At 40.8% G+C, this 24,303-nt stretch overlaps 1 protein-coding gene across 1 annotated transcript; it reads right to left on the bottom strand.

The window, feature by feature from the left end:
- Positions 1 to 499: 499 nt before the first annotated feature.
- Positions 500 to 22,629, bottom strand: LOC132394636 (uncharacterized). Its single transcript, XM_059971026.1, has 5 exons — positions 22,512 to 22,629; positions 5,815 to 6,087; positions 3,061 to 3,151; positions 1,985 to 2,033; positions 500 to 1,279 (listed from the first exon to the last, which is right to left on the bottom strand). The coding sequence occupies exons 1-5, from the start codon at positions 22,600 to 22,602 to the stop codon at positions 1,112 to 1,114; spliced, it is 672 nt and encodes a 223-aa protein (XP_059827009.1). The 5' UTR covers positions 22,603 to 22,629; the 3' UTR covers positions 500 to 1,111.
- Between the last annotated feature and the right edge of the window lie 1,674 nt (positions 22,630 to 24,303).

Here is a 24,303-nt window from a genome sequence, read left to right as displayed (position 1 = left end):
GCGATAGGTCATTGTTACTGTATCATGGACAGGTCGTAGTCATCCCCTGAACGCCGCGCACAATCAATCGTTCATCAACATTCTGCTGGTAGGAACTGCCGTGCACTGCATACAATAATAATAAGTGAACTAAGAACAGAAAGACGTGGCATTTTAGCAAATCATCAGAAGATAGAGTGCTGAAGTATCAGGTCAATACAGTGAGATTTTTTTTTAGTTGTTCCGGATGATATAAATCTGATATAGATATAGGTGGACACTGAACGCTGCCTAGCCTGTTAAAACAGAAAGAGTGTTTGCTTTTAAAATAGCGAACGATTTATTGACAAACCTTCTGTACATCATGAGCTATACACTTTTTGAGAAGTGTGGTTTGAAAAAACAGTAAAGTATCTGTTTATATATTTATTATAAACCTCCCCATACCCGGAACATTAATGTAGTTCGATTTAATTTCTATTTTATCTGCATATGCTGATTAATAAGGAGGTCTATTGACGAATATAAGGCATATAAATGTGTCCAAATCAGCAGGGTCTGTCCAAATATATACACAGACGCTAAGAAAACTATGGAAAATAATGAAGACGGTATTGCAGAAATATCTGCAGTATCATTAAGAACCAGTAAACTGCTGGAACACACACGTTTGCACAATGTTTGTGTATTAGGGCATGGTGACGAAAAGGCACAAAGACCAACAAGGGCGGGGGGGAGGGTGGTGTCTGGCGGCAGTCTCAGAGTACTTCATTGCGGGAACGGCGGGAGAAAGGAGCTATCGACAGGTGACTTGTAATAATGACAAAAGTTACAGGGAGAATGCATAAACGAGGCGCTGAAAGAGGATAATAAATCAGTCATGAATGAATGAGGGAGAAGACTTGATGGGTTGTTTGTGTGATGCTCTCCTGTGTCTTGTCTTGTTATGGCGTGGTAGCTCCCGAATGCCTGTATTTTGTAGATCGGTTTATGCTTCTTCTGTTCTTGTCCTCAAATGTTATCTATCGGACCTTCATCCTTCCCTGTGTACTCGATACTTATTTATGCCGTAATTCCTGAAAGAAAATGCTTTAGAGATTTATAATGATATCCACTCATCAGGTGACAGAGATCATTTGAAACTGATCGCTGCGTATTCAGTATTCTCTTCATTCTGGTGATGTCTTTCATTTCTTGGTAGTCTTGAAATGCTGACGGCGGCATATGTTAGGTTTGCCGACTGGATTGAAAGGTTTGATGCAGACTCTGTCTTTTCGGTAATCCTGTGCAGAACTTCTTCCTGGAACAAAAGTACATACTTTAAATAAAGGATATTGAATCTTGGGAGGTCTTTCGAATACAAAAGACAGACACCTCCTTTATATATCCAAAGCGCTTTCTGCTCCATCTCATCTCCACCCAGTCAGTGTACACACTCCACCCCTCCCACCACACTTTGCTTCGACTGATAATTATTATGTATTTTGCTTATGGTAGATGTGTCTGACTTCCCACATCTGTCATATCACCGGTTAGATAATTGACGAAATCAAACATATCAGGTTTCATTTCTGACTCATTTTTTTTCTTGATGTCAACATATCTGAGGATATATCCTGGGCTGAATATTTAAAATATTACTAGACAGGACAGAGAATATATTTCATGAGGAAGAGAAGCTGACTTCGTATGTCATTGAACCGCCTCAGAAATTTCTTCAGATGTACAGTGGAGCATTCTAACTGTCCGTGTTTCACGAGAATACACACTTTGACTGTATTAACTAATAGATGTTTCCAACAGGATGTGGAGTTAGCGGTTTAGAGTGACAGAACAAGTCTTTATTAATGTTGACAATAGATTATAAATGGGATCTCTTGAGTATTACTTTTAGAATTTAAAATGTATCATGCAATGTAAAACAGAATGTATGAATGTCCATACATATTCAGAAAAATTGCAGATTCTAACTCAGCTCCGTGTTACATTGATAATAGGGACTCACCAAAGGCATATCCGCATGGGCGTCGAAAGGGGAAGTATTTCTCATCTTCCTAATGAATAATAATATTTCATTAACAGAAAATAAATTCATCACTTAATTCAAACAGATGCGATTCAGATTCCAAGTACACGACGCTGAAAATAAATGGAAGCACAACCCCTGAAAATGAAGAAATTGTCAATATGGAACATAAAGGTTGGCAGTGGAATAGCCTAACCATCCATGGAAGAAATCCCCACTATCTGAACAGGTTTGACGAAGAAGACTTCGAAAGTCTAGTTCTGTTTGGAAACTTCTTCCCAGAGACACAGGAGTCATTGTGGCAATACAGGACTAGGTGTTTGCACAAAAACAAGATAACAAAATACATAACAGATAACAACAAACTGAAGACGGTAATTCACAATCTAACAGATTACGGAATCCAACAGCAGTTTAGCAATCTGATTACTTCCTCAGACACATCAATTGGAGAACATGGTTCATCAAAATCTTGAAGATCTTGAAGGACTTTCTTGAACTGAAAGTCCCACAAATCATATTCTACCGATCTGTTATTAGAGCAAATGAGAATAGAATGTGCTTGACGATGCCGTACCTTAGGTTCTAACAACGTGAACTGAGAAGCTTGAAATAGCTTATATATAATTTCGTGACACTGCAGTGGGATTTCATGAACTCACTATGTTTGCATGAGGAATGTTGGCCCCAACATCATGGTATTATCGGGTAAGCCTTTCTTAGCACTTGAATGTCAAAATAAGGTCTCTGTACAAATCTTGGACACGTTGAACATTTTATTTCTGTTCTGCCTGTTGGAACGATCATAGATAGAAGATTCCCCGACCTTGAACTATCATTCTGGACAGTTAATTCGTTAACACGTCTGCTAACATGTATTGGTCATTCACAGAATGATGTCACTATGAAAACATCTCCTGCGTAATTCTCCACTGGGCCTTTCGGTTTTCAGTTGTTTGAAAAGTTGATTTTGTTGTTTGTTTGTATTCTTGTTTATTTTTCTTTGCTATTTTCAATTGCTTTTGGCCTTGAATTTATTGGAGTAAAATACATACCGGTAGGCAAATACAGCCGATAGGATCACGATGACAATTATTGTGACTGCTCCTGTTACAATGGCGACAACCCTCAGCAATGATCCTGAAACTAGATATAATAAAGAGCACATTTGTTTCCATAGCATTGCACAGTCCAAAGCTACGGTGGCATTTCATGTAACAGGAAATCAGAAGGCCAGCTGACATCTAAAGAAAAGAATAAATAGACTATTTTCGGTCCAATAACTTTCAATAAAAGTTGATAAATGCAACGGCCCGAAACGTTGACTGTTTATTTTTTTTCCACAGATGTTATATGACATTATGAGTACCTCTTTTATTCTATAAGTGTCACTCTGCTTTTGCAGTACCTGCACTATCTCCTGTGTGTACATAATTTTACATCCTTGTAATGACCCCAAATATCCTGGTTCAACTAACACGAATCAGGTGCAGTTAAATAACTCCGACTCAGATAAGAACACATTCCCGTAGATAGATGCCATTGCCAAAACACAACCTACATTAAATTACGCAATCTGTTGCATCTACTATTAAAATCAATTATATCTTATAGGGACCAATGTTTCCGACTGACAACTTGGAAATACTGGCTTACGTTCTTGTCATAAAACCTATCTTAACACCTACCTGTGATTATGTAATGCACTGGTTATTATTTTTACTTTTACGCCATATGTATTTGATGTTCGCGTCTTACAGGGACAGTCTATTCAGTTTTCATGCTTGTTTAGGTTGCCTTTGAAAATAAGAGAGAGGAAAAATCTGTGCCATCCATTTAGGATGGTCGGAATAATGGGAGTATTCTCTGATCAAGATCACTAAACGTGGTCTTAGATCTTTTGTTCGAGACACTGAGTAGAACTGGTCGCAACATACGATCTGGTGGAAGAGCATTAGTTCGAGATGTATTGGTAGCGTTTTTCAAAAGGTGGTGTGTGGTTTCACGTTAACCGAGAGTCCAGCGCCAGTGTGACAGAGGAGTCCAAGATGAGCTCCAAGTTGATCACATTTGGCGGTTTAGTTAGAATTAGAATTTTTTTGTATTTATTCTTTACTGAGCCTCTGGTTAATATTCATAATTAATATTCCTTTTATCGTATGCAGTGTAGAATCTGTTATTTCGATGCATTAATTTAAAACAGGGTAGCAAATACCACAGTATCCACACAAACCGGGGTTTTGGGTACGACCAGTTTGGCGGGGCCGACAGTTGTCTTCGCTAGACTTATGCAGCCAAGGGAATCAGAGTATTTCATGAATAAAATCAGAGAGCACGAGAGAGAGAGAGAGAGAGAGAGAGAGAGAGAGAGAGAGAGAGAGAGAGAGAGAGAGAGAGAGAGAGAGAGAGAGAGAGAGAGAGAGAGAGAGAGAGAGAGAGAGAGAGAGAGAGAGAGAGAGAGAGAGAGAGAGAGAGAGGGAGGGAGAGAGAGAGGGGGGGAGAGAGAGAGAGAGAGAGAGAGAGTTAGAGTTTAATATCGAAAGGAAATGGCTAGGAACGTACCTGCGAATTTTAAAATTGATTATTTCACAAAATATCAGAAGGAATAGGTGAAGGCGAACATTGTAAACTCCAGCTCTGACATAAAATGCCAATTCGCAAAAACAAGCAAAACAGATTTTTTTTTAAAAAGTAGAAATCGGCCGTTTGTTCCATTGAGTCATTCCTGATTTTCATCACAGCAAATATATTCCTCTCTCAAGACCTGCCCCTTATCATTTCTGTTAAACGTGTCATGCCCAGAATAATCAATAACCTGTTAAATTCTGCATTGAATATACTGACAACTTCGCTGTTGCAATCCCCTTTGAGAGCACATTCCAAAGGTTGTGAAGATCACATTCCACTTACTGGTTAAAACAACTTCTTCCTCATCTCTGCCCGAAATAAAAGTCCTTCTATTCTGAGGCTGGGCCGTCAGGACCGAGAAAACCACACCTAGCATATATCCTCGCCACAACGAGGCCACGTTTCCGAGGCCTTTAAATGTGGCCACCACATTCCATTCTTCTGAATTCCACTGACTGCAGGCCGATGGTACTGAATCTTCGTATGTCAATGCTTACATTTCCGCATTTATACTTCTGAAAAATATTTCAATTCACTCCAATGTTAGCCCAACCTATAAAAGGTAAGGAGCCAACCGGCTGAAAATACACCAGATGAGGCCTTACTGGTGTCTTATAAGGCCTGAAAATTCAGTCCGCTCGAGGTCAATGCTTACATATCATTTACCTTCACTATCGACTTTTCACTATTCACTAGAGAAAAATGTACATACTTCAGCCATTAGATCGGGATACACATAGCACTCAATTTTTGAGAGCTCCGAGTCACTTATCCAGGCTTCTCTTAAAAGATTCTATTTACTCCACTACCACTATTGCCAGCAGGCAATTCCAAGCGCTCACCACTTTCTGCGTAAATAAACAGCCCTGAAATCTCCTCCGTACCAGCTTGCAAGCACCTTAAATCTGTGCCCTCTCGTGTTAGCCATTGTAGCCCTGGAAAAAAAAAATAGAACTCTAACTACCCACATGCTCAATGTCTATCATCATCTTGCACACCTCTATCAGGTAACCTCTCAAACTACGGCGCTCCAAGGAAGAAAAAAAAATCCTAGTTCAGACAACATATTCTCATAAGACATGCTCCCCAATCCTGAAAACATCCTTGTTAATGTCCTCTGCACTCTCTCTAGAGATTCCACATGAACCTGAGTTGGACAATAGTTACACAACATTCCATACCTGGTGTTTGGAGGTAGTATGTTCCGTTACTGGTACCATGCAGGTTAATAGCGACACAAGATAGGAGTTGTCTGGCACCACTCTGCGGAATTAGTTTCAGGGAGCTCTGCACGATAAAATTCTCAAATGTGCGGTTGGTGACATGGAAATATATTCTGGACCCATTGACGCTCCAGGTGATGGTTGCAGTGGGCTTTGCTTTCACTTTGCAGATACATTTAATCCAATTCTCCAATCTGGTGCAGTTCGGGCCAGACAAAATCAGGGGCTGATCTAAAGAGTGAAATAATTTGAACAGATGATTGACGCTATGTATTTGACGAAATTCTAGAGGACATAATTAGGCACATTCACCTTTTCCCAATGCAATTTCCAGCCAGACAGGGGACCACGATAGGGCTCATTTAATTATTTCCATAAATCCAAAATCGATGTTTTTTTCAATTCTCTTACATTCTCAATAACTTCATCCACTTTGTACTATTGATCCAACCAACCAGAGACAACTTATTGTGAGTTAAAAATCGGAGTACTGAATTTGCTTCTGATGTGGTTAATGCAATAGATCTACACAACAGCTACAGTATCTATTGAATGTACTTCTGTAGGAAAACTAACGACAGGGGAAATTTTCAGAATGGATAAGCAGGTTTGATTGAACACATAGATATCTATTTGATATAACTGAGATTGAAAGAAAGATCTTTCTTCACAAGTGTTTCATTCAGGTCGAACTTTAAAACTGGGTACAATTCCAAGTTGGTGTGATTTCGGTAAACTTCCAGTTTTCCCATTGAGCCCAGCTGCATACAATTCAGAAATTCGTGTGGAAATAAAAAAAAGACCAAACAAAACTACGGGGAGCGTACTTCCAAAGTGAAAGATAAAATGCTGAAGCACAAAGCACCCATAGCCCAGGGATTGTCAGTACTGCTGATTTCATTATATTCGATAGTATATTATCCTCATGGGTATGAACAAGGTAGAGGACAGGCACACCCCTGGGATTTTTCTTCATCTCATCAGCGAACATTCGGCATCTATTGCAAAGCCCATGAAATGCAGTTCTCTGTATCTCAGAGGTGCTTTTGGAGTTCTCCAAGCCGATTATGGTGGATGTACAGAGATTAAAATAACTTTTAAAATGTGAAGCTTTATACTAATTCATCTGGAGAAATGGCGATACCTAGAAAAGCGGGCATGCAGAAAAAAAACATTCAGAATCAATCCAAGGATGTGGATAACGATGACAAGGGTTTAATCATTTCCAAAAAGACAAGAACCTTGCATTTAATTTTTGGTGCAGAAGATTCGGTGCTGATGTAAAAAAAAACACAAACACACACAATATAGCTTGTTTGCAAATGATCGAGAGAGTACAACATTCATATTCGTTTTATAGCTATGAAGCCATCCAGCACAGACTCAGGCCATTCGCTCGTACTTGTTCATGCTGAACGTGAGGTCATACTGAAACTGCATTTAACCTTTAACGAACTTTCCAGGGAACAACCAATTATCACAAAACCATATAGCAATCACTGCAAAAACAGGCCATCTCGGCCCTTCTGGTCCGTGCCAAGCGCTTACTCTCACGTAGTCCCACTGAGCCCATAACCCTCCATTCCTTGCCTGTTGTTCCTATCGTTTAAGTATTGCAATTGAACACACTTCTACCACTCGCTTTGGCAGTTTCTTGCTGAAACTCTCCATCACCTGTTTGAAAAGCCATGACCAGTGGTCATTACGCATTCATTTTTGCACTTATGATGTATTAACGGCAGTTTACTAGAACACATAACATAGAAGACAAGCACACGGTACGACAGCATCTGTCCATGTTATGCATTTGAACCATACAAAAGCAGTCATACATGTCTAACCATTTCCAATTCAGCCCATAACGCAGATTTTTCTTTCATCCATGTGCCTGCCTTAGAGTCTTTTGAGTATTATTAATGCATCATTAATAGAGTGTGCAAGGTGTTCCATTCAGTAAAAACAAAAATACAAGCATTAAGTTTACCTGAAGATGCCCCCCCATTTATCCTAAGAGGATATCATCTTGTATAAGTTATTTCTGCCCTGGAAATTGAAGGCTCAGGCTGCTCACTACGGCTGTGCCTCTTATTATTTTACAGTACTCTGTCAACTACTCTTCCTTTCTACTCCAACGAGAAGTGCACTATCTGACGCTTTTTTTGTAGATACATTGTGTTCACTAGTATTGTACACCTTCTCTAACTTTTCCACACTGTTTTTTTTTATGATGCAGCAACGTGAACTGATACCAAAACTGCATTTGTGGTCTAATTACCCTCTGACAGAGCTGCATCATAACTCACAGCTCTTCATGTCAATCCTCCGAACAATGAAGGCTATCACGCCATATCCCTTTATGACACTAATTTAAAATTCATTCATTGAAAGGTATAACATCACAAATTTCATGATTTAGCGCCATATGCAAACGTAATACTTAGCATGAAATAATCAGACGCAGCCCCTGTTAGCTAGAAAAGAAAGAAAAAATAATGATAGGGAAGCAAGAAACAATCACGAGAAGACGTTGTCCAGGATGATTAAGAAAAATCATGAGCTGCTCGTGTATGTTAAGAGCAGGCTGGTGGGCCGGTTGGGTATAAGACCAGTCGGGTAAAGTAACAAAGAAAATGTCCCTGGGATGCGATGAATAATTTAAGATCTTTAATGAATACATTACTTCAGTGTTCACTATTATAGCGTCCTTGAAGATTGTGAGGGTGGTGTAAAAGCTATTAATATGCTGAAACCTATCGGTTTTATCAAGAAGGATGCGTTGGAATATCTGAAAGAAAAGAACATTGAGAAAGTTTGGTCTGATGATTCTGCAGAGGTGGCGTTAATAATTACATTTTTTATTGCCACAAATTTGCCAGCAGCAGAATGGGGGATGGAAATATTATTCATTAGTTCAGAATATTCCTTGGTATTGTAGTCCAGTTTGTCTTCCAACAATAATGGACAAACTATCACAGAGGGTGCTGCGAGATACGATATCCGAACAACTGCAGAAATGTAGATTGTCTAACACGAGTTACGATGACTTTGTAAGGCAGATCCTGCCTTGCGAGACGCATTCAATGATTTGAAGAAGTTGCAAAACCAATAGACACAGGTAGGTCAGTGGAGGCGGTGTCTATGCATTTATACTCGGTTCGCCGGGTTTACACAAAGATAGTTGGCATTGTATAAACTGCAGAAATTTGTCGTAGATAAAATGGGATATTTACTGAATGTAGAGCTACAAAGACATGCAGCAGATGGGGTCAGTTCCAGAACGCGTTGTAATTTTCTTTGGAATTGTGGAACGTGATGGTTGACTACAGGGTTGTTGGTAGGATTCCGAGCACAGTGGGCTAGCGAGTGAATTTAGGAACCACGAAGATCGCTCACAAATGTTGCACAACTTGTTAAGGTCGTTAAGAGGAATTATAAAGGGCTGACCTTCAGCAGTCCGACGATTGAGTTTAGAGCTACAAGATAATATTGCAAATCTATAAAAATCTTGTTAATCCACGCGTGGATTATCATGTTCAGATCTGGTTGCATCGTTATAGGAAGGGTATTTATAGAATGTGTAGATGTACACGGATGCTTTGTAGGTTTGAGAGTTACACCACATGGGGCTTGCTGGGGCTTTTCACTTTGCTGCAAAAGAGGCTGTGGGGAGACTTGAAAGAGGTGTAAGTTGATACAGTGCTCCGTGAGATAAATTTTCGGTAAGAAATAAGAAATGCCAAAGGATATGATTTTAATATGAATGGATGAAGCTATCGGGACGGCAGCAGAGACGGACGTATTGATTAGAACAATAAAGTGTTATGGAGGCGGAAAGGTTTAAATTGCACTTAAAATGGGTACAGGTTTGGTACACCATCGTGGGTTGAGGAAATATACTTTTCTGTATATTTCAATGTTCATTTATACATTTTCTTTCCAGCTCTCAGCCCAGGTCTTAATCCTGGCTTTGTCTCAATGAAACACAATCCATAACACTCTCCCTTCATATCAACTGCAAACATATGAAACGCCATTCTATGTAATCAATTATGCAAATGAGAAAGGAATGTGCCCCTGTACAACAACTCTCGTTACTGTATTTCGGTCTGAGAAAGAGTATTGACTTGCAGGTAATTCGGGAATCTGCTGTTTTGAGAAGTTAAATCGTGTCCACTGCCCGAGTGCAAAGGGCTGGAACAGGCAACTACAGTGGTTTCAATAGCTTTGATCAGCGATCACTGGGCGTTTGCGATTGATTAGCAAAAATATTTTACTGGAAGGCGGGGACAAGGGCAGCGGCTGTCGTCTGACGGGACGTAATGATCAGAGTGGTGATCGAGTAGATCTAGATTTCTGAGGCTTCAGAGAAGACAGACTTCAGTCAGAGAAAGAAAGAGAAAAATGCGAAAGGTCACAGTTAAAGTTAACACACTTCTTCCTACCTTTGTTTATATCAGCTCAGATAGGCCAGGAGAGAATCTAGGTTGTATGGTGGAAAGCTCCTCTTCCGGGTGTGGCAAGACAGGGAGACATCCACTGTCTTTGACTACTACAACGACAAGAATTGCAACCAGCTGAAGCTTTTAACAATCAACATTAAGGAATTGGAGCTGAAATTTGGTGAACTTTGTACCAACTGGGAGGCTGAATGGTGAACGACGAGAAATATAGAGAGATATTTAGACACAAAAGCAGAGCACTGGAAGTGTGTGACAGCCAGGAAGGAGAAAGGTGTTAAGGAGGTTTCTGGCCATTCCCCTGGATTACGGTTATACCAGTTTTCATAATGCCTTTGGCATGTCGTACAGAGGGAATACAGAGTGGTCGTGAATGCAGCACTAAGCATTCTCTATTACTCAGAAGGGAAGGGTGAACGATGCCGCTTGGGTGATCGGGGAATTATAGTTAGGGAACGTGCAATGACTCTGTGGGCAAGAACAAAATTCACAAATGGTATGTTGACTCGCCGGTGCCAGAGTTCGGAATATCACGATCGAATATTCAGCATTCTTAAGTGGGAGTGTGAATATCCAGACGTCGTCAATGCAGGTGCCAATTACATGGCTACGACTGTTGATGGGGGATATGCATAGGGAGATCAGGGAGTTAGGCAGCAAGTAAAACGGCAGAACCTCCGGGGCTGTAATCTTAACTACACGTGTCACGTGCTAGTGAGATCACCAGTAGGGAGGTTAGGTGGTTTAATAAATGGCTAAGGATGTATTGTATGAGAGGGTCGTAGGAGTTTTGAATCATTGATCCCCTAGGGAAGATCGAGCGAATACAGAAGGGACAATGTATATCTGAATTGGTGGTGGACGAATATGGTTGTTGACAGGTTTCTTAACATTGCGCAGTGTGGCTCAAATTAGATTTCTACGTCAGTTAAGAGAGACTTTGTGGACTTAGATCACAGACAAAGGAGAGCATCAAATTTTGAGCATGTTGCTATAATTTCCCTGATATGCATATATTTCAAGGCAAGAAATACAGAGGAAAGGTGGATAATAGCGATAAATATGCCGTAGCTAGTTTACAGTGTCAAAGTCCAGCGAGGAACGTTTATTGATACGGGAAAACTGCAGCAAACAGGATGAGTTGAAATGCAAAAGGCGGACAAAATGGAGAAGGATGAATAAAGGCTGAGGGTGATTTATTTTAAAGCGTGCAGTATACGGAATAAAGTAAATGAACTTGCCACATATTAGAAAAAAGACAAATACGATGTTGTAGGAATCACTAAATCATTACAAAAGACGATGGGAACTGGAAGTTTCATTTCCAGGGATACACATTGTCTCATTAGAACAGGGAGGAAGTCGAGGGTGGGGGATGTTTTTTGGGGAGCAGTGTTGCTCTGTTTGTGGAAAATAGAAGAAATGGGAGTCAAATGACTGGAAGGTATTACATCATTGTGAATACAGCTGTGAAAATTCAAAGGTCAAATGATCCTAATAGGAGTTGTAGACCGAACCTTAGCAGTAATAAAGTTGTGAACAATGATGCACGACGAGAAACGCAGGACAGAGAGACAATGATATAGCGATCACGGGGGTGTCAATTTGCAAGGTGATTGGGGAAATCAGGCTGGGCAGTTTAGCAGGAGGGAGAATTTCAAGAGTACTACGAAATAAATTCTTAGAGCAATTTAATGTTGAGGCAACGAGTGTTAGCGGTTGTGCAACATCTAGATTTATCATAGACTTTAAAGTCGTTTAGAAATAAAAGTACACATAGGTTAAGTGATCAAACTACGATCGAATTCAGCCTGCAATTGGAGCAGAAGAAACTAAATTCACTTTGGAGAATGAAGTTTGAAAATCGAGCGCTCGTGGATCGGGAGCCATTTTGACTTTTTCTTCTTCTCATCGAGTTAACAGAGGCGGGAGTGCGCAGGCGTGTGACGTCGAGCAGTAAAGCGCGGAAAATTTAAAAGGAACACAGCCTTACACAACGGCAGCGGACTGATCCGGGAGCAGAGTGAAGGGTTGAGGTCTTGGGCTCAACGAGCTTAGGCGGAAACGGACGATGCAAGGCAGGTTTAGTTTTCAATTTCCCGTGTTCTTTGAGGAAAAGGGGAATTATGAGTATGAGGACAGCCTGTTTTTCTCAGTGTCGGCTGTTGGGAGGTCCTGGAGCCTCCTCGCCTCCCGGACGTCCACATCTGCGCCAGGTGCGACGAACTGCAGCTCCTAAGGGAAAGTGTTAGGGAACTGGAGCAGCAGCTCCAGGACGCTCGTCTGGTCAGGGACAGTAAGGAGTTCATAGAAAAAAGTTACAGGCAGGTGGTCACACCGGGTTCACGAGAGGCAGACAAGTTGGTCAAGTTTAGGAGGGGAAAGGGAAAGTGTCATGTACTAGAGAGTACCCCAGTGGCTGTGTCCCTTGACAATAAGTATTAGTGAAACATATTTGTAGGAGGGTTTTGATTGGCAACTAATTATTCCTGGATTTAGTTGCTTCAGGTGTGATAGAATCAGAGGGGCAAGAGGGGGAGGTTTTACACTTCTGTCAGAGAAAATATTACAGCGGGGCTTTTGCAGGATAAATTAGAGGGCACGTCTAGGAATGCTATTTGGTTGGAATTGAGGAATGGGAAAGGTGTAGTAACTCTTATAGGGGTGTATTATACACCACTTAATGGGGGACGATAACTGACTGAGCAGATTTGTAAGCAGAAAGCAGATATTGTAGTAAGCACAAATTTCTGATTGTGGCAGATTTAACTTTTCCACACTTAGACTGGGAAACCCATTCGGTAAATGGGCTGAATGGTTTGGAGTTTGCAAAATGTATGCAGGATGTTTTTGCAGCAATACATAGAGGTATAAAATAGTGATAGGTCAGTTTTGGATCTCCTAGAGAAAACACGAAAAAATCTGCAGATGCTGGAAATTCAAACAACACACACAAAATGCCGGTGGAACACAGCAGGCCAAGCAGCATCTATAAGCAATATCTATAAGTCCTAACGAAGGATATCAGTGCGAAACGTCGACAGTGCTTCCACTTATAAATGCTGCCTGGCCTATGTTCCACCAGCATTTTGTGTGTGTATTGGATCTCCTCCTAGAATATAGGATAGGGCAGGTGTCAGAGGTATGTGTTGCGGAGAACCCCAGATCCAATGATTAGAATGCCATTAGTTTCAACATAATTATGGAGAAGGGTAGGACTGGACTCAGGGTTGAGATTTTTGATTGCAGAAAGGCTAACTTTGAGGAGATTCCAAAGGATTTTTCAAGGAGTGGATTGCAACAATTTGTTTTATGGGAAGGATGTAATAAAGAAATGGAGGTCATGTAAAGATGAAATTTTGAGGGTACAGAAAATTTATGCTCCTGTTAGGTGGAAAGGAATGGTTAAAAGATTGAGAGAGCCATGGTTTTCAAGGGATATTGGAAACTTGGGTCGGAAAAAGAAAGAGATCTACAATAAATATTGGCAGCATGGAGGAAACGAGATGCTCGAGGAACATAAAGAATGTAAAAAGAATCTTAAGAAAGAAATTAGAACAGCTAAAATAAGATATGAGGTTGCTTTTGCAAGTAAGGTGAAAATAAATCCGAAGCGTTTCTGGAATTATATTAAGAGCCAAAGGTCAGTGAAGGATAAAATTCGTCCCTAAGAGAATCACTGTGCACAGCTATGTTCGGAGCCAAAATAGATGGAGGAGATTTTGTTCACTTTATTTTCTTTTGTATTCACTAAGAAGAAGGATATGGAATAGAGTGAGGTAAGGGAAACAAGGAGGGTAGTTATGGAAATTATGATGAATAAAAAGGAGGACGCACTGGCGCTTTTGAAGAATATAAAATTGGATAAGTGTCCGGGTCCTGACAGGGTGTTCCCTCGGGCCTTGAGGGAAGTTAGTGTAGAAATAGCAGGGGCTCTGACAGAAAGTCAGAGTATTGCTAATGTGGTTCCATTCTTTATAAAGGGTTTTAAGAGTAAACGTAGCAATTATGGGCCTGTAAGTTTGACGTTAGTGTTAGGTAAATTAATGCAAAGTTTTCTTAGAATTTATCTGGATAGACAGGGTCTGATTAGAAACATTCAGCATGGATTTGTGCGTGGAAGGTCATGTTTGACAAATCTTGTTCGATTTTTGAAGAGGTTACGAGGAACGTTGACGAGGGTAAAGCAACGGATATTGTCTATATGGACTTCAGGAAGGCCTTTGACAAGATTCCACACAGAAATAGAGAGAGTACAGAGGAGATTTATTAGAATGGGTTTCAGCACCTAGGTTACAGAGAAGTTAGGTGTTTATTTTTGGATCGTAAGTTTCAGTGGGTACTTGATAGAGGAAATTAAAATTATGAGGTGGATAGATAGAGTTGACGTTGATAAGCTTTTTTCCATTGAGATTAGAGGAGATTCAAATTTGAGGTCATGTGTTGAGAGTTAAGGGGCAAAAGTTTAGTGGTAACACGAGGGGGAACTTCTTTACTCAGAGTGTGGTAGCTGTGTGGAACGAGCTTCCAGTAGAAGTGGCAGAGGGAGGTTCGGTTTTGTCATTACAATAAAAATGAATAGGTATATTGACAGGAAAGGAATGGCGTGTTATGGGCTGACTGTAGGTAGGCGGAACTAGTTGAGAATAAACGTTCGGCACGGACCAGAAGGGCCGAGATGGCCTGTGTCCGTGCTGTAATTGTTATACAGTAATCTGGTTATGTGCATCAGTATTACACAGAAGTTGCAGCCATGAGAGAGGAGTTGGACATAATTGATCGGAAAAGAACACTGGCAGGAATGACAGCAGAGAAACAATGACTGTCAATTAATTGGATGATGGAATTAATGACACTGCTGTAAAGCTTGCAGATAATCAGAGCATTGCTGGAGGAGCAGGGGATTTTTGAAAAAAGTAGAGAGGCTACAGAAAGACTGAGAATAGAGAATGGAAAGGCACACGGAATACAATGTTGGGAATGTATGATCATGCACATTGGTGGAAGAAATGAAAAGTTTGACTGTTCTTTCTAAATGAAAGAAATATAAAATAAATGAAGCGCAAAGTGACTTGGACGTCATAATGCAGGATTTCTCCAAGGATGATTTACAATTTATTTGTGGTGAGGAAGGCAAATCTGATGTTAGTATTAATTTTAGGACGACTAGAATATATTATCAAGATTGTAACATTGAGACTTTGTCAAAAAAATGAAGCTTCACATGGAGTAAAGTGAGTTCCTTATCTTGCAAAGAAGTGCTGAAAGTGGCATTGTTCAAAGGAATTTCACGAAAATGATTTCATTATCGCCGGGCTGGTTATGGGAATAGCTTATGAGATCTCCGGGTCTGTATTCAGTGGAAATCAAAGGAATGAGTGGAGCTCTCGTGGAAAACTTTCGAATGGTGAAGGACTTTGACAGAGTAAATGTGGAAGGATGATTCCAATGGCGGGAAAGTCCGCAACCAGAGGAAAAATATATCTCAGAGTAGCATGATGTTCATTCAGAATGGAGATGAGGAGGATTTTATTTAGTCAGATATAAGTGAATCTGTGGAGGACATTTTTAATGTATATTTAAGGCAGAGGCAGTTAGATTGTTGATTGGTCAGGACATGAAGGTTTGGATGAAGAAGGCAGATGTTTGGGGCTGAGAGGAAAATTGAATCAGCTATCATGAAATAGCGAGAGGATTCGATGGGCCAAGTAAGCCCATCGAATATCTTATGGTCTTATAAATAAAACTGATCGTCCGCTAGCCGACACTGCCAATTTTAACGGACCCCATGCAGTATGAATTTCTATATGACCCTATCATAGGGTCATTGAACAATACTTTCGGTGTCCCAGATATACCACATCGATCACAATTACATGACTGCTCTTGAGGGTGGAGGTCGTTCAGTGAGAACAGCGGGAGAATTTAAAAAGAGACAACTTCACGGTGCAGGCATACCGGTAGAGGTAAACAGAGTACGAGTGCTTTCGCTCAACTGCGTTACTGCCATAAACGGTGCGGACGAGGTACGTCATCTGCTTATTATGTGTTCGAGGCTGGTTGAAGGGCTCAGTGTCAAACATGGGATGTCATGGAGACTCCAAGCCTCCAGGCCATGCATCGAGCTGCATCTCCTTGAGGATCACAGAAGGAACTGACATGAAGCTCCATTACCTTCGTGTGGTTAAGGGATGATGGAGTGAGGAGATGATAGAGAGCAGCAATATGCAGGTAGTCACTCCGGGGCCTGGGAAGACACATAAGTGGGTAAAAGTCAAGACAGAAATGGCGAAGGGGCAGATACTAGAGAACGCCCCAGTGGACGACCCCACCTTTAACAATAAATAATACTGTTTGAGTACAGCTGGTGGAGACAGCCTATCTGGAAGAAGCAAAAGCATATTGGTACAAACGGCATAGGTAGAAAACAGAGGAGGTCCTGAAAACAGACAACATGGTGCTAGCAGACATGTTGAAAAGCAGGACTTCAAAAGTAGTAACCTCGCGATGATTGTCTATGGCACAGTGCGTATAGGAACAGATTGATGTGGAGGATGAACGCGTGTCTGAGGGTTTAGAGTAGAGGGGCAAGGATTCAAATTTCTAAACCATTAGGACCACTTCTCGGGCAGGTGTAACCATTACGAAAGGGATTGGTTGCACATGAATCTAAGGGACACCAAGATCCTGGCTGGGAGGTTTTGCAAAGTTTAGTGCAGGGAGGTTAAACTATAATTGCGGGTTCGTTTTAACCGAACTGAGATGACAGAGACGAGGGAGGTTGGCTCATTAATAGGGACATTTTGGAAACGGTGAGAAAGGGAGGATTCACAGGTGATAGAGAAGGGACACGCGAAGACCGATGGTTTGAGTTGTGTCTGTTTTAATGCGAGGAGTTTTATAAATTTATGCGGATGAGCTTAGACTGTAGATCAGCACTTGGAGATATGATGTCGTGGCCCTTACAGAGACTTGGATTGTGCAGGGGCAGGAATGGTTACTTCAAGTGCCAGGCTATAGGTGTTTCAGAAAGTGCAGGGAGGCAGGCAAAAGTGGTAGGGACTTCTCACTGTTGATCCGAGATAGTGTCACGGCTGCAGAAAAGGAGAAAATCAAGGAGTAATTTTCTACGGAGTCTCTGTGCGAGGAAGTTAGGGATAGGTAGGGGTCAGTAAGACTACTGGGTATTATTTATAGAGCACCCAAAAGCAACAGTGATATCGAGGAGTAATTAGGGAGACAGATCCTGGAAAGGAGTAATAATAACAAGGTTGTTGTGTTGGGAGATTTTAATTTTCCGAATATCAATTACCATCTCCATAGAGTGAGGGTTTTAGATGGAGTGGAGCTTGCTAGGTGTGCTCAGGAAGGCTTATTGACGCAATATGTAGGTAAACCTGCAAGAAAGGCAATACTTGATACGGTATTGGGAAATGAACCGGGTCAGGCGCAAGGTCTCTCGGTGGGAGAGCACTTTGGAGAAAGTGATCGCAATTCTATCCCCTTTACCATAACATTGCAAGTAGATAGGAACAAAGATGTGAAGAAAAAAAATAATTGGCGTAAGTGGAAATTTGAGGCTGTCAGGCAGGAAGTCAAACAGACGTTGTTGAGGGAATATTTGCTTGGGGATCTGCGTAGATACGTTCCAGTGAGACAGAGAAAGGATGGTAGGGTACAGGAACGGTGGTGTACAAAGGCTGTTGTAAATCTAGTCAAAAATAAAGCAAGAGCTTACGAAAGGTTAATAAAATAGGTAATAATTGTGATCTAGAGGATTACAAGGCTAGCAGGAAGGATCATAGGAAATGAAATTAGGAGAACCAGAATGGACCATGAGAGGCTCTTGATGAAAAATATGAAGGAAACCCCCAATGCTTTCTGCAAGTAAGTGAAGAGCAAGACGAAAAGACGTGAGGGAATATGACCAAAGAATTGTGAGAGTGGAAAAATGGAGGAGGTGGCATGTACATAATGAATACTTTTCTTCAGTAACACTCCGGAAAAGGATCTTAGAGATTGTGGGGTTGGTCTGCAGCGGTCTAAAAAGCTTAAGCATGTAAATGTTAAGGAAGAGGATATACTGGAGGATTTAGAAAACATTAAGTTGGATAGGTTACCAGAAGCGAACGGACGGGATGTACCCCAGTCTACTGCGGGAAGGCAGGGAGGAGATCGTTGAGCCTCTGGCGATTAACTTTGCATCATCAATGGGGACGGGAGAGTATATCGAGGATTGGAGGTTTGCCGATATTGTTCCCTTAACACGAGCCCAGGAAATTATAGACTAGTGAGTCTTCCTTCTGCAGTTGCTAACTTGACGGAGAAGACTCTGAGAGGCAGGATTTACCAACATTAGAGAGGCATAAGATGGTTAGAAATAGCCAACATGGATTTGTCATAGGCAGGTCGTGCCTTACCAGCCTGTTTGAAATTTTTGAGGATGTTACAAAGCACCTCGATGAAGGTGGATGTAGGGTATATAAGTTTTACCAGGGCATTTGTTAAGGTATTCCATGCAAGGCTTATCCAGGAACTAAGGAGGCATGGGATCCAAGAGGACATTGCTTTGTTTATTCCTTATCTGTTTTGACCAAAGAAGGCAATGAGTTGACGGGTCATATTCTGCATAAAGGCCAGTAATCACTGGTGAGCCTCAAGAATCTGTTCTGGTGCCCCTACTCTTTCTGATTTTTATAAATGACCTGGATGTGGAAATGGAGGGATGGTTTAGTAAATTTGCTGATGACACAAAGATTGATGGTGTTGTGGGTAGTGCGGAGAGCTGTCAGAGGTTGCAGCAAGACATTGATAGGATGCAAAACTGGGCTGAGAAGTGGCAGATGGAGTTCAAAAGATAACTGTGAGGTGGTTCATTTCGGTAGTTCAAATATGATGGTGGAATATAGCATTAATGACAAAACTCTTGGCAGTGTGGATGATCAGAGGGATCTTGGGGTTTGAGTCCGCAGGACACTCAAAGCTGCTACGTAGGTTGACTCTGTGGTTCAGAAGGCCGAACGAACATTGGTCTTCATGAATCGTGGGATTGAGTTCAGGAGCTGGGAGATAATGTTGCCGCTGTATAGGACCATGGTCAGACACCACTTGCAGTACTGTGCTCATTTCTGGACACCTCACTACAGGAAGGACGTGGAAGCCATAGAAGGGGTGCAGAGGAGATATACCATGATGTTGTTTGGACTAGGGAGTATGCCTTATGAGAATAGTTTGAGTGAACTCGTCCTTTTCTCCTTGGAGCGACCGAGGATGAGAAGTGACCTGATAGACGTGTACAAGATGATGAGAGGGATTGATCATGTGACTAGTCAGAGGCTTCTTCCCCAGGGGTGAAATGGCTAGCATAAGAGACCGTTGTTCTAACGTGCTTGGAAGTAGGTACAGAGGAGATGTCAGGGAGAGATTTTTACGCAGAAATTGGTGAGTGTATGGAATAAGCTGCCGACGGCGCTGGTAGAGGCTGAAACATTAGGGTATTTTAAGAAACTCCTGGAATTATACATGGAGCTTAGAAAAATAGTGGGCTATGGGCAAGCCGAGGTAGTTCTAAGGGAAGGACATATTCGGCACAGTTTGTGGGCCGAAGGACCTGTATTTTGCTCTAGGTTTTCTGTGTCTCTATGTGTTTTCTAATTTCATCGAAATTATCAATCAGGTTCGTGATGTACCAAATTCCGCTCTCAAGACTATCCTGATAATTTTGTAACAGGACTACTCTAAACGTGATAAAATATCCTTACCCGAAGGTTGGATAATAGTGTTGCTAAGAATTCTCCAATCTCCTGCCTTTGGTTTCCTCCCGGAGGAAAAATACGTATTTAATTCTCACGAATTTCCCCATTGCGTTCATTACAAGAGAAAACAATAACATTAGACATGCTTTAATATTCTGGAACTACTCTTCTGGCAAATAAGTAGAACAAGTTTATGATAAAGGCCCGGCGAATTATTTCTTTGCTTTTGTTGAGTACATGACGTTTTATCATTCCGGCCCTGTTTTTTTTTTTCCCAACTTATTTTTTTCAAAGACTCTGAGGCGGTTTCCCTTTGAACTCCATACGTTCAAATTCAAGATTCTGTTGTTTATTCTGCATTTCATCAGCTACACCGATTTCGGTGAATTCGATTGCACAATGGAGGGAATTTACTGTTGTCATAAAGAAAACAGATGCCGATGATAGTAGCTGTAATAAGGCCCAAACCGCATGCTGAATATACAGCTGGCACAGTTTTGGATCAAAAAAGATGTTGCAGCCCTTCTATACAGGGAGCTATGCTAAACGTTTCTGACAACCATTAGCAAACCAGGCACTGATGAACTATAAACTGAAAGGAACAAGCTCCATGGCACATTCACAGATCTCTTTCATTGCACAATTTCAGAGAGCGCTGGAGTCTAAACATTCGTGACCTGGAGGGAACTCGCTCATTTTGTCAGCAACGTGTCGCAGAAACCTTTTTCCTAGTAGATAATTAACGTGAGCATGTACCAGGTTACTTTACTGATTTCGCAATTAATGCTGTTATAATTAGACACACCTAAATTTCCCACTTTGGGAGATGACAACGACTTATCTTTATCGATACCTATCTTAAAACTGACAAAATAAAACAACAACCGAATTCAATATTCATTAAATCTTAGCATTTAACCTTTGGTAAATGAGCCACACTATTGCTTAATTACAAAGTCTAAATTACCCCTTCCATATGCTTGCTGGTTGTTGTTTAAAGTGTCACGAGTAACCCTAGTTTGGAACGGTGTGCAGAATTGAATCTATGGATTGTGCTGCTATTAAGAGAGACAGAGAGGGAGGCGTCCAGATCATTGAGACAGAGAGACATAAACTGCTCGAAAGATTGATGTTATCGTTTCTCTGCAAATTGTTTAGCTTTCCAGGAGGTCACTTGCCTGTTTGTAAACGTTCTGCCGAAAGAGGGCAGAGTAGGTGGATGGACTGTTGGTGTCCAAGATGTGGGGATAAAACCAGGTGCGCAGTTACACAGACAGGCACACAGTTTCGGACACTGAACGAGCTTTGCTGCAACCATATGGAAGGAGAGTTTTTTGGAGGATTCATTCGAGGAAATCAATCAGTGGTTCTCACAATGTGAAAATGTGTGACCTTTGGGGAAAAAAATGTGTGTCCATCTTCGCCTGTGTTATTATTCCATCACTGAAGAACGGTCGTACGTGCTATAGTCATAGTCGATTATCACAAATGTATTTCGGAAGACCACAAATGGAAGATCGAGGGTATAAACTTGCTACTCTCTCACTCTCTCCCCAACGCTACTCAACTAAATACCATGAATTGAAAGTAACTCTCTACATCATCGCAACACTGTACCCATTTACCCCTAGGTTAGAAAGAGCCTAGTTTAGTTCTGTGTCCACTCTTATATATGTATACGTTTGTGTGCGTGTGTGTATATATATATATATATATATATATATATATATATATATATATATATATATATATATATATATAAGTGCTAACCTGTTCCAATGTATTTGCATTTATATTACTGTATTGCATAGTTACTAATAAACATTATTAATTTATAGCAATACCAGACTCCAATGTCCAATGTGTTTTCCATCTCTGCTGGTTCTTTAACCCATCACAGCGTACGTGACAAAAGAAACAATCCGGAATATAACTAACATCTTACCCTATCAAGGAACTTGGAAATAATGCCATTCCATTTAATACCGTGGAAATTAAAGTCATTCGCTGCCGCAATAGTGTTATATTAATATCTTTCCCTGATCATCTAGGTAGCTATTTCGATATTTCCCAAGGGTCACTGAGAAGCCTGCAAAATAAGCCTATCATAGTGAATGCAATTGTACGTTTCCAGAACTCCCGATTCAGCCTCGCAAGATGAAATCAAAGAATGTCCTCTCTGCGTCCATGTATGGCATTCAAATCAATGCATGCATTACATCCCTATTTGCCACTTTTGAAACATTTGTAACCTGAAATTGTATACACTATATGTAAAGTACAATGGCCATCAGATCACTCATTGCCGTCTCCCACTGAGCACATGTATCAGACCCGACGTGGAAGTGTCAAGTGTTTTTCAGAACTAGCCTTTGTTTATTATATTAGAGAATGTATGGAATGATACTAACAGTTCATTGCATAAAAAAGGGTAAATACTCACATTGAATGTCCAGTAGCTGCGATGTTTGAGCATTAAGCGGAACGCCAACACCGCTAATTTCACATACCAGGTTTTTACCATCGTGGGCCATTGATGGGATGAACGAAAATGTGGCGGAAACTTGTGTAGATCCATCAGTTGCATTTCCACTTTCCTGTGAAGCCTGAATATTTGCCTGGAGGGACGTTATATGAACCCATTTCAATGCAAGTTGAGAGGAAGGACAACTATGACGAACTGAGCAGGTCAGTTGAACCAGACGCCCGGCAACAAGGTCCCCATTCTTTAAAATCATCGGTGAATCTGCACAGAAAAAAATTATCGTTTAAATGAATGGCTCATTTACACAAATTTCAAAATTGTAGTAACCGAATCTTACAGACTTCTGAGACACTAAATGCATTGCATTTTTCATGTCATCCGGTCATTCCTTCTGCGAGTGTTAAATTGTTAAATGAATTAACAGGGATTTCAAACTAAGTTTGAAAGGGACATCCCCACGTCTTCCTACCAAACTTACATTTCGTCACCTATTCTACGGGACGGCAAACGAACGACAATAATATTTTAGGTATAACAAAGTAAAAACATATGGTTTCAAAGAGCAGAAGGCTAGATTAAATGCGACTCCATGAAGATCTTAAAAATTAGTAATTATCGAATTCTGAACCACTTGAGTAGTGTCAGAAGATTGTTTAACAGTTGTGGAATAGGCTTGCTTGAATTATGATGGTTATATCCTGTGAATATTTTAGCTGTGCATATCCCATCTGTTGACCAATGTACAGCAGCACGAAGGGCTCTGGGAATACAGGGCGATAATTCCGTGAAAATGGCGTCACATGTTGTAAAGAAGCCTTTTGACACATAAATATTCATAAATCAAAATAGTGAGAGCAAGAGATGTGATGTTATGTTGAAGTTGTAAAAGACGTTTCTGAGGCCTAATTGGTAATATCGCGTGCAGTTTCGGTTACGTCCGTGCAGAGATATTGCAAATAAGTTGAAAAGCTGCATACGTATAAGAGTTGCAGGGGTTGTTTCCCGGGACTGAAACAGATGAGTTATATGACAGCATGAATAGGTAGCGACTTCAGTCATTGGGGCTCAGAAGACTGTGGAGATATTGAATAGAGGTATAATAAACAATGAGCTATATGGGAAGGGTAGATCCAAGTCTTCTACCGTTGAGGTTGCATGTCATCACAATTGGAGGTCGTGGGTTAAGGGTTACTGGTGAAGAATTTATGAGAAACAATGGAAAACTTCACTCAGAGGGTCGTGAAGTGAGGAACTCGCTAATAACACAAGCGGTGCATGTGAGCTCGATGTCAGATTTCGGGAGACGTTTAGTTAGTTGCATGGTTTTGTTGCCGAGGACTACCGTCCGGTATGTTGACGATGGGACTAGGTTACTTAAATATTACTACAAGGATTAGATTGGCCGAAAGGGCAATTTTTCGTTGAACTTTTCTTTAAGTCTATGTCGTATCCTTCAAAGGTATATTTGAATTAAAAACAACTTTAACGTTAACAGAAATAAAAAATAAATCTAAACCTCCTAAACACATAACGTCAGGCCGCGTCCAGAGGAAAAGAGAGATTAAGGTACGTTAAAGTCCTTCCTCATTCTACAGTCATCCCGCTCAATATATGATATGATAGGCATTCTGATACGTCTGGGTAGATCGGGTCAGATTTAGTGAAATGTCGTTTCTGATATTCCACAAGAAGTTGTGAATTCACTCAATGGCCTACCATATTAATTTTAATTTTACTTTACATTCTGACA

This window comes from Hypanus sabinus, chromosome 1 (assembly GCF_030144855.1).
Source record: "Hypanus sabinus isolate sHypSab1 chromosome 1, sHypSab1.hap1, whole genome shotgun sequence".
Taxonomy (NCBI): Eukaryota; Metazoa; Chordata; class Chondrichthyes; order Myliobatiformes; family Dasyatidae; genus Hypanus; species Hypanus sabinus.
Note: the sequence above shows the minus strand (reverse complement) of the source record. Positions and strands in the feature narration are given on the sequence as shown.

Bases quoted from the DNA above. Each gene is read 5' to 3' on its own strand.
- LOC132394636 (XM_059971026.1), bottom strand. From the start codon at position 22,602: ATGGCCCACGATGGTAAAAACCTGGTATGTGAAATTAGCGGTGTTGGC. The intron at 6,088-22,511 runs GTGAGTATTTAC...TTCACTCTTTAG, and splicing joins GCAGCTACTGGACATTCAAT to ATCAGCCCCTGATTTTGTCT. The intron at 3,152-5,814 runs GTATGGAATGTT...TATTATATCTAG, and splicing joins ATACTACCTCCAAACACCAG to TTTCAGGATCATTGCTGAGG.